The sequence below is a fragment of the Ascidiella aspersa genome, chromosome 1, assembly GCF_963924565.1.
Source record: "Ascidiella aspersa chromosome 1, kaAscAspe10.2, whole genome shotgun sequence".
In the NCBI taxonomy this organism is placed as follows: Eukaryota; Metazoa; Chordata; class Ascidiacea; order Phlebobranchia; family Ascidiidae; genus Ascidiella; species Ascidiella aspersa.
Genome location: NC_139447.1, coordinates 16104642 through 16115370, shown reverse-complemented (window position 1 = coordinate 16115370; position 10729 = coordinate 16104642). Strand labels below are relative to the sequence as shown.

The window sequence follows — 10729 nt, the reverse complement described above, 5'->3', positions numbered from 1 at the left end:
GAGGACGGCTTCAATTAAATCAGGAGTGATGCTTTGATGCCTTTGTTCACGCAATACTGCACAGTAGCCTTGTTTGTTGGTTAATGTGTGTGCCGGAGTGCGCGGCTGCTCAATGGAGTACGCGTGTTGTGGCATTTAACGGTTTGAATGCACGAGTTGAAGTGACTAAGCGTTTGACATGGCTCAGCAAAAAGGCATGCAAAATGCTTCCTTAACCGAAAAACATTAATTGATTAGCTCACTGGGCTTTAAAAGAATTACGTTCTAGGCCTATTGTTATTTAAACATATGCCATGCGTTAACAATATTTAATCAAACGTGATACATTTGATCAGATCAGACTTCACCCTAGTAAAAGAAACTGATGACATTAGTATAGAAATGGTTACCTAAGCTAAGGGATAAAGGTTTTTACAGGGTACTTTTGCTTAAAAAGTAAAAATCGATAAGACCCTGGCATGGGCGCCCGTACTTGCCCCCCCCCCCCCTTGACAACGCCAAGTCAAACCTTCTTTTTTTCTCGCAAAAAAATCGAGTTAGGCGCAGTATGTGCTTTGCTTGTTCGGTCTCTGCGCTAATATCCGATGTTGGTGTAACATCGGCATTTGTTTAACTGAAGCAGATTCTTAAAAGGAGACTGTCGTGCGCGTTTCGAAATCTCCATTGTTTTGTAATGATAGTTAACGCAAAATTATGCTCTTTAAGGATATTTTAAGACGGTAGTTCTTAACCACGGTTCGACGCAGCTGTTTCAAGGGTTCATCGAGAACGTCCTTTGAAACAAAAATGCTTTTATTCCAAGTTAAATTCGAATCTCTTTTATGTTGCAAGGTGCCATGTAACGTTATAAAATGAAAGTTTGGCCAATTTAACCCATAGAAATGCAAGTTATTAATTTGATCATACCCAGTTTCAGCTGCTAGGAGGAAAAACGAAATACTGAGGAAATTTGATTCGACAGGTTATCAAAGGTAAAGAACCACTGCTCTAAGACCATGTGCTAAGTGTGCAATTGGCGCAACTTATTTTCCCTCCACCTTAATAGCTGCCTTGGCACACTGCTCGGCGCATCAAATGTTGCGCTAATCGTGGCATAATAACACCCGGAAAAAATATCTTCGTTTAGTATTGCAGGTGGCGAAAGCCGTGCTTGTAATTCAGCGCTAGTTTCGCTTATGCTAATAGTCGAATTATGTATGATTCTACCACAATTAATCACACATATTTCACGGTCTTGGTTTTTATATTGCCTGAAGTAAACGATTGCACACTAAGTTGTTTCGCAGCTGGCGCCTGACAGGATTGTCGACGACGCACGTGTTCGCGTTGCGTCTAAAGGTTCGCTTTTATTGGACGTTATTTGGCTGTTTCTGATTAGTCTTTTTTATGACGTCTTGCAATCACCATTCTATGACGTCATACTGTCACTGTTTTATGACGTCATTATTCAGTAACGTCAGACGGAAAATAGGGAAATTCCCTAAGTTGAAAATTTAGGACCCCTTATTGATTTTATGGATACGCCCCTGATTGCCCTCCCCCCTGGAAAATTTTCTGCGGGCGCCTCTGTGCCGTACCGTATTCGGTTATATCGCGCAAAAACAAGTGCGTTAGGGATTAGCCATGGTCATTTGCCGACAGTATTAGCCAGACTAGTCGGGCAAACAAAAGTAAAATTGGAGTGAAAAATTTAGCACTTCAGCTTAAAGCGAACACCCTATAATCACATTTTAGGACATGGTCTATGTGTCGGTACACTTACTGAAAGGAAGCGTAACCCATTAGCAGCTGTTTTCATCAGGAAGGTTTTAGTACTTTTGCTTGGGGGCGAGGCATGAAAATTTTCAAAGATGACTTTATTAAAGTAGTATGAAGAAATCTCCTGATTCGAGCAAACTATTGTTGGGTCTTGGTGAAAAAAACTTTATTTGGTTTAAATTGGGTAAAAAAATTGTAGAAAATCCATTACGCATCGGGCTTATAAATAGGATTTGCATAATTATTTGTTGCATATACTTTTTACAACACGTTTTAACGACATAACTGTCAGTAATAATTGATTACGATCCGCAGAGACCTTGTTGAGTTTGGCTTTGGCCGACCCCTGATACCGCATACCGCAACCCACATTATTTGGGTTAGTGTTAGCGTTTGGGTGTGGGCGGATCAAGTATTATTTTGTTTATTATACATGCATATTATTAATAATGTTTGGCTTACCCAAACCGAAACGCTAACCCGCATCATAAGTTCCTAACCCAATATGCGTTGCGGTATGCGGTATTTGTAGACCGTATTTCGCATTACTTTATACGTACCAAATCGATGGAGCGCCCAACATATGCACAATTGTGTTCTCTGTAACAAAATCTTTCTCCACCTTAACAATTCATAGAGAAACGATATAAGGTTATAATATCACACTTACATGAAAAACTCCTGCTGCAAAACATTTCTTTATAATATTTAAAGATCACTTTATTTTTACACTTAAAACTTGTAAATCAATTCTTATTGTTTTATTAAGGTACTTCACAAGTTTACGGCAGTCAATTTTCCAGTGTTACGTCCATCATAAGCGCACAATACATTTTTCGTTTGAATAACTAGATCGTTATTTCGCAAATAAACCTTAAACTGTAACTTTAGTTTTTTGTAATCTGGTTTATGTGTATTATGCAAAAATTAGGGGTCACACTAAGTTTTAGAAAACTGGAAAAGGGGGTTTGCTAGAACAAAAAGTTGTGGAACCACTGGGCTAAGCTAGGTAAATATGAATATGCGAGTAAGGTTATTTGCCGGTTACTGCAACAGTATCCAACCAAATAGGCCACTATCAACTGGAAAATATTTTTCTTTCAATCTTCAGATTAAAAAATGCGTGCCTTCCCACGCAAAAATTCTCGATACCGTTACGGTGAGCTTATTGGTCCGATATCATAGCTAGGATTAGTATCATACCGATCGATACCAAACAAATTAAAATAATTCATTATGGGATTGGGATTAAGCTTAACGTTTTCAACTATAAGTTAACAGCGCTAAAGTATTTTTTGCTTAAACTTGGAATGACGCGGCACCAGACCCTACTTTTTTTCGCCTTTTTATTTTCCATGCATCAAGCATCATTTTTCATTCAAGTTTTGCCAATTTAAAACAAATAAACGAGCTACGCGATTATACTGTCGCTCGAGAATAACAGTTGTTTTTAAGAATAATTGTTTTAGGACATCACGTTATAGCGTAACTTTGCAGCGACATTTTAATTTTTATAGTCCCCATTAACAATGCTGAATTCGCCCTGTTGTCACAGTGGTTTACCCTAGTTTGTCCTCAATAACTCTTGAAAGTGTTTTTAAGGCCCTACAAAAAAATTCTCGTCGACTGATTTAAAGCCTTATTTTAATCGTTGCCGGAAAACCAGCGCGTTGAACAAACCCCGTTGTAATAGAAACACCAATGTGTTGTGCACACTAATCTCTATGAATTCATAGAGATCAGTGGTTGTGCTATATGAATATGCGCTTCGCTTGAGTAGTCACAGTCACATGATCGTAAATAAAACAATAGAAGATACACAATAAGTTAGCTTGCGGTTTCGACATAGTTGTACATTGCAGCTGGCGAGGCTTTTTTCTATTGTTTTCTTTGCCATAGTAAGCACTATAAGCCGCGATAAAGCTGTTTGTAGATTCATATAAAGAGCATCGGGGTTCAATAATATGAATTTGACGTAAAGTCAGATAATGGTTTTAGTGGAACCTTGCTGGGAGTTGGGCGGGACTTGAACGTTGTGGCTGTGTGCTTGTGGCCTGTGGGTGCTTATTATTTGGTCGAATATGCTGCAGAAATGTTATTATTGACAAAATTATTTTTTTGTTTAATCCCTACTTTTATTTGTTTTTTTTTCAGTGTGTTTCGTTCATATTGTTTTTATTTTACTGTAAAATAGCAAAACAACTATGTGGACTCCATATCAGCTGTCAATTGCTCTTGGAATGGTGATAACAGGGTCTATCAATACCCTTGCAACAAAGTAAGATTTTTTACATTGTATTTTATGTATTTATTATTTGCAAATTCGCAGAAACACAATGAATCGGTTCAGCTTCTGCTGAATCACTCGTGGTTTAAGGCTTTCTTAATCTGTCAACAGTATTTACTTATTTACTTTGCAGGTTCATTGCATTGCATTGATCATCTGATAAGAACAAATAAAGTTAAAACTTCTATTGACTTTTTATTTGTTAAGCTGGGGTCGCACCCAGCCTGAATTTCATAGCACTTTTCATTGAGGTCTCGGGTGTGCACTGTGCAGCACAAAACTTTTAAGGCAGTGGTTCTTAAGCAGGGTTCGATCAAACCCTTGGGGTCGACGCAGCTGTCCTCTGAAACATAAACGCTGTTATTTCAAGCTAAATTCGAATCTCTTTTTTGTGCCAAGGTGTCATGTAACATTATAAATTAAAAGTTTGGCTAATTTAACCTATACAAATGCAAGTTTATAATTTTAACATTCCCAGTTTCAGCTGCTAGTAAGAAGAAACAAATACTGAGCGAAAATTTGGGGTTCAACGAAAGCTTGCAGAATAACATAGGCCAGTATGGCAGAATGCTGGCGACTTGACGACTATGTCGGCCGAAGAATCAGCCAGAAAACCGAAGAAATTGATGCAAAAAAAAATTTTGGTCAAAAAATTTTTTTGAAAATTACAAATTTTTTTCCAACGTCCAATTTACAATATACCTTGTGGTTGTTTCCACACATTTAATCACATCTATTTTTAAACAGCGGAAATATGTAATAACATTGCACACTACAATTGGTAGAAATTTATTTTGTTGTGTCATTTTGAAAAAAAGTTACTGTAGTGTGAAGCACGTTGTTTAGTGAGAAAAAGCCAGTGTAAGGCATATATAGATTGTTTATTATTTTAAAAAGTACACACTTTTGATCATACAATTGTTACGTAAATTGGCAGTTTTACTCTGAATTGGCAAGTACTTCTATATTGATTTGATTTCCTGTATATTGAATTGAATTCCCCATTCTTGTTAAATGTAGGCTTACAGGTATTACATTCTCATCAGCTTATAAAGGATCTACCAGGCTATGCTTCTCCACCTAAGACCTAAAGTTTATTTTTGGTTGTTTAATTATGCAAATGCAAAACATTTTTTCGCGCTCCCTGCAAAAATTAGCCTGGTTTTGCTAGGTTTATGTGTCTTTGTTTTCAACAAATCTATCCCAAACGTAATTTGCATACTATGGGGCATGTTGCACTGTGACTGTGACAATTTGTATTAAATTTTATTATAAATATCATTATTTTGAGCAATATAAATTGGAAATTTATCCAAAGACTATTATTTTGTGCTTTTGAATCTGGTTTTGAGCAGCCTGTTTTTACACAAGTTCGCCTGAAAACAACTTATCTATGTAACACTTTTAGAGTAAGAAAAGCAGACTTGAACTTTGTACTTGTACACCCCCAGGCCCCAGGTTGTACCTTGACATGTCCTTTATGTATTTGTTAATGACTTAATGTCACAAAAATTTTTGCTCCTTCGGTGCTATGTTTTGTTGTCTATTAACTTATTATAAGCCTTGTTTATCGCCAAAACATGGCAAGGTTCATACATTCCTTAGGCGAACACATCATTTAAGTTTAGGGGCGCGACAAAAAAACGAAGAATTTTCGCCAAAAATGCTTGACACCAGAAGGCAAGATTCTGCCAGCCTGACATAGGCTTTTGACAGCTTACCAAAAGTTAAGAACCACAGCTTTAAGGTATGCAAGTGTGCAACCATGGTTTTATGCACAGTGCACACCCGAGGTTTGGAATTGTACCAGAACTTGACCTTTGAAATTTATGTGTGCAATATACTAATTCATGTGTGCAAACAAATTTCTTAGAAAAAATCTCTGGTGTGTACCTGTCACAGAATGCTGACTGGGTTAACACTAGTAGTCAGTTTTTGGCATTATCCACTTGTGTCCACCCATTCACACATAAAATGTTATAGCTTTCCACTTCGAAAAACAGTTTTGTGCTTTTGATTTAGACGTTTTCTGTAGACGCACAACACATCTGGTGTTAACCAACCTTTAAAATGGCCATGCTTTGATTGTCAATACTTGTCATTTTGTTCGGATAGGATAGTGATATTTTGGACAAAACATATCCAATCTATTTACTATGCTTAAATTAACTTACCTTTGAAAGTAGCTATCACTACTTAGACAAGTACTGAGACTACTACTTGGCGTCAGCTACGATTATTAGACATCCCTAAATCCCTAATAGTCCATGCTTTACCACACACTTTTTTATTGTGTTATTTTTAGATATGCTGATATGCAGACAGCTCCTGGTCCAAATGGTGAAGACCATCTATTCCAGCACCCCTTTTTACAGGTACTTGTATGGAAGTCTATATTTAAATATATTGTACTGTATGCTGTTATTTTGTTGCATTTTAGGCAGTTGGGATGTTTATGGGTGAGTTTTCCTGCCTCATTGTATTCAAGATTTGGTTTTACTGGCATAGGTTTTATACCAAAAAGGAAGATGTGAACTATGGAAACCAAAACTTCAGTCCTGTTCTTTTTCTCGGTCCAGCTATGTGTGACATGACTGGAACATCACTTATGTAAATACAATTTGTTTATATATTATATATATATACATAAATACAAAAATAGATTTTTGACTTATTATTGTTTGTAATTAAGATATATACCTATTAAATCCTGTGCATAACTGTATACCCCAAAAAGTTTAAACTTTCAACTAACTTTACCGATTGTGTTGCCAGTAAAGCACCTGGTTGCTAAGACTTTGACTGATGGCTGTTTAAATCCTAGGTTGATGTCAATTTCCAAAGTTGATATTGCCCATTGCACATAGTTTAACAATTTTCACGGCACGCAATGGTGCTAACAGTACTCGTCTGATACTGGGATGGTATCGATGAAGATCTGGTATCAAATTAACACAACCAATAATGCTGTTATTTAGTATCAATGAGATCACAATACTTTATGCCCTAAATATCTGTTATCAAAATCTTATTAAAAACAAAGTTTTGAACTTTCCTGATAGAATATAATTCTTAATGACAAACCAAGCATTAAATATGCATAATGTTAGGCATAGATTATATAATCCAAACAACAACTATTATTTAATTTTGTGATATTTGTAACGTTTAAGTATATTATGCCTTCTTAAAAGCCAACACAGAAAACCTTATTTTGGGGCAATTTGAATCACTGTGACTTGTTTGTGCTTTAATGTATATAGTTAGGCATTTGTTATTAGCTGCAATTAAACTTCGGGATCACTGTAATTAAACTATTGCATACTAGTTTTACTTAGCAGGTTTATTGTTAATTCAAAGCCTGATTATTGGTAGTTTGTTTGATAAGCCATTATGATAAATTCACTTTCTATTGAATGATAATTTGATTTTGATCTGTTTTATTCAGGTACATTGGTCTGAACTATACTTATGCATCAAGTTTCCAAATGCTTCGAGGAGCAATTATTTGTTTTACTGCTTTGTTATCTGTTGCATTTTTGGGGCGTTTTATAAATCGGAAGCAATGGTCTGGTATTGCTATGGTCATTGTTGGCCTTGCCCTAGTTGGTATCTCAGACATTATTTTTGCAACCAATGATGAATATGGCATAAATGAAATTCTAACAGGTATTGCTAAAAATATTAGTTTTATTTGAGGTGAAATTGTTTACTACAAAAATAATTTTATTGTTAAGTGACAATTGTGAATTTTTGCATTATAAAATGTTATAGGTTTAAAAAACATAAACTAAACTCTTTCGGGATAAATTTCTAGTCTTACAAACATGTTTGTGTGGTATTATATTTATACAATTTGGTAGTTAAAATCTAACTGACACCTACTGGTCACTACACATCGTTAAATTGCGACACTTATGATGTGTAATTTTGTTTAAAATACCCACTAAGATAATGTTTTATTACACAAACATTTCGCAATGTTTATTTTAAGTGGTAATATGCATTAACTTTCAGGTGATATGATTATTTTGATTGCACAAGTGATCAGTGGTGTACAAATGGTAGTTGAAGAAAAGTTTGTGAGTGGAAAAGACATACATCCTTTACAAGCAGTAGGCTGGGAAGGTAAGTTCCTGTTTTTATGTCTAACGTTTTACAGTATCTGTAATCTGCATTGCAAAGTGATAAACATAACAAATGCCAATCACCTCATTGTGTTGAGGGTAATAACATTTTTATGATCTTTTGTTGTGAGAATAATAATTACCCTACTGTTTGACCTGTGACAACATGATTTTTAACCAACTTTCAGACTAAACCAAGCTAAGTTTAAGCTAATTTACAGTACTGACTTTTGCCATATATTTTCACCCACGTATTTTTACTGCTTAAACTCTTATTTCATTTCAATACCATCATTTTGGCGTATAAATTCACATTAATTTTGATGACTAGGTTTCTTTGGTATGACGATTCTTGGTGTTTTGCTTATTCCGATGTACTTTATCCCGGCTGGCGAGTTCAGTGGTAATCCACGTGGCGTTTTGGAAGATGCACTTGATGGATTGTATCAGATGGGCCACAACAATGTACTACTTGCTGCACAGCTAGGAAGCATTTTTAGTATCGCCTTCTTTAATTTCTTTGGGATCAGTGTTACAAAAGAGCTAAGTGCAACCACAAGGTAATTATTTTTGTTTTTCAACTTTAGTACTATTTTTTTAATTTTTAACTTTATTAACAGAATGGTTTTGGATAGTATTCGAACGCTTGTTATTTGGGGTGTTAGCCTTGCTCTTAAGTGGGAAGCCTTCCAGTATTTGCAGGTGAGGAACTTTTTTAATATTTTATTTATTTATTCTACAACAATCCCAAAAGCGCTTTTATTATTGCAATACATAGTTTAGATTGCCAGCAAGGCTGTAATTTTATAAACAGTTTCCATGCAACTCCAACTAAAATCTTGTTTATTGTCTTTACATTTTTTAAATTGAATTTTGTTTACACCCAGGTCATTGGATTTGTTATATTAATTCTCGGTACAGCCGTGTACAACAATTTGGTTCCAGTTCCCTGCCTTGGTACCAAAAATACGGATAATCTAGATATCAATGAAACGCCCAATTATGAAGAAGGTGCATCTGAGAAAACGCCTTTGCTGTACGACACTCAGGAAAAATCTGAAGCATGATCATGAATCAAGCAACCTTTTAACAAATTTTTAACTTTCGGATTTTAACTTTATCTGCAATTGCGAGTTTTATAGATATGGGCGTACATATATTTTATGTATGTTTGCCGTTTTATTCGCACTTACATGTTTCCAGATTTTAGTTCGTTTTAACAGAACGCACCAACAACTAACGTATATTGCAATGCTCTTAAGCTGTGATTTATTTCTTTATATAAGATAACAGAGTGCAATCGCTTTTTTGGCATCACCGCAGCAAAAGCGTTGAACTTTAAATGAGTTTCACTGTCACAAGACATCGCAAAATGTGTGTTTTTAGATTCCTTTAAAATCCAGCGTTTTTATTATCTGTAACCTTACAGAAACGTGTCATATAAGCCATCCTTTCTCGTTTAAGCCTTTTAAAAAATGTAATTGTTTTTTACCTTTACAAATCCTTGAAATATAATTATTGCTAATGTAATATGATTGCGTCCTTTTACAAATGATTTATTTTAATTTAGCAACCCTCTGTATTTGTTAAGGTTTGTGATTTCTTGCTGTTGAAAATTTAGGTAGCTTATAACATTGTTAATTTTCATTCTCTTTATGCTATTCAATTCCCACCTTCTCGCCTTAAACTTTCCATTAATTTAAACCGATTATATCGTTTCATTGTTATATCGTTTTCATCGTTTTCGTGTTTATCATAAATATGATTGTCATATTACGCAAAAGTTTTCTTTTGATTTGTCATGCAATTTATTATGTAACATTTCACAGTATAAAAAAACTCGGTGGTTTCACAGGGAAAATAGTGATGGTAAATACTTTAAGGTTTTTAAATTAGGGGATGTAAACCAAACTTGGACCACCTCCACCAAACAAGGCAAATCACCTTTTTATTTGTTTAGTTAGACTGAAAAGAAAAATACTTTCCACTGCTTGCCATGCCCACAGGCGAGGTGCTATGGCCTCGAAGATTAAATTAGCTTTAGTTTTATTAAAAGTCACTTTGTTGCCTAGGGGAAGTGCAGGACCCATGGAACACTGACATATTGCGCCCCTTGTTGGCGGAACTAAATCAAATTTTGTTTGTGGGAATAAGATTTTGTCTACAGAACTTTGTCCAAAGAGTTCTACAGCGTGCTTTTGGTAATGGTTGACTAATTTCAATTTTTCACTTTTCTAGGTGAAAAATGTACTTTTTAGCTTGATATTCGTAAGTTGTTTTGATAGTCTTTAGGTAATCGAAAGGCAGTGAATACTTTTTTGTGGAGAGAGAGGATATCAAGGTACACGTTGAAAGTTAGTTTGATTAATTTGGTTCCCAGTACTGGCAAGCCATGAGTGCTTTTGTTAAAAATGGCGATGGCGATGGCGATTAGAGGACCTTTGGAACAGTCTGTTCGATTAATCTCTCGATCATTTTGTGATCATATTCTTTGATTTAAAGGATATTAGTATGCCAACTTTTAAGACAGGAACATCTAATAAGGGGTTGTTCACTG

General features: G+C 35.3%; 1 protein-coding gene across 1 annotated transcript; it reads left to right on the top strand.

Moving 5' to 3' along the window:
* Nucleotides 1–3910: 3910 nt before the first annotated feature.
* Nucleotides 3911–10012, top strand: LOC146168051 (solute carrier family 35 member F6-like). Its single transcript, XM_083383223.1, has 8 exons — nucleotides 3911–4036; nucleotides 6351–6420; nucleotides 6486–6655; nucleotides 7494–7714; nucleotides 8063–8173; nucleotides 8504–8732; nucleotides 8793–8874; nucleotides 9060–10012. Exons 1-8 carry the CDS (start codon nucleotides 3963–3965, stop codon nucleotides 9237–9239), a joined length of 1137 nt encoding a protein of 378 aa, XP_083239349.1. The 5' UTR covers nucleotides 3911–3962; the 3' UTR covers nucleotides 9240–10012.
* Nucleotides 10013–10729: the final 717 nt, after the last annotated feature.

Coding starts and splice junctions, on each gene's coding strand:
- LOC146168051 (XM_083383223.1), top strand. CDS start 3,963: ATGTGGACTCCATATCAGCTGTCAATTGCTCTTGGAATGGTGATAACA. Junction 4,037..6,350: donor ATCAATACCCTTGCAACAAA/GTAAGATTTTTT, acceptor TGTTATTTTTAG/ATATGCTGATATGCAGACAG. Junction 8,875..9,059: donor AAGCCTTCCAGTATTTGCAG/GTGAGGAACTTT, acceptor GTTTACACCCAG/GTCATTGGATTTGTTATATT.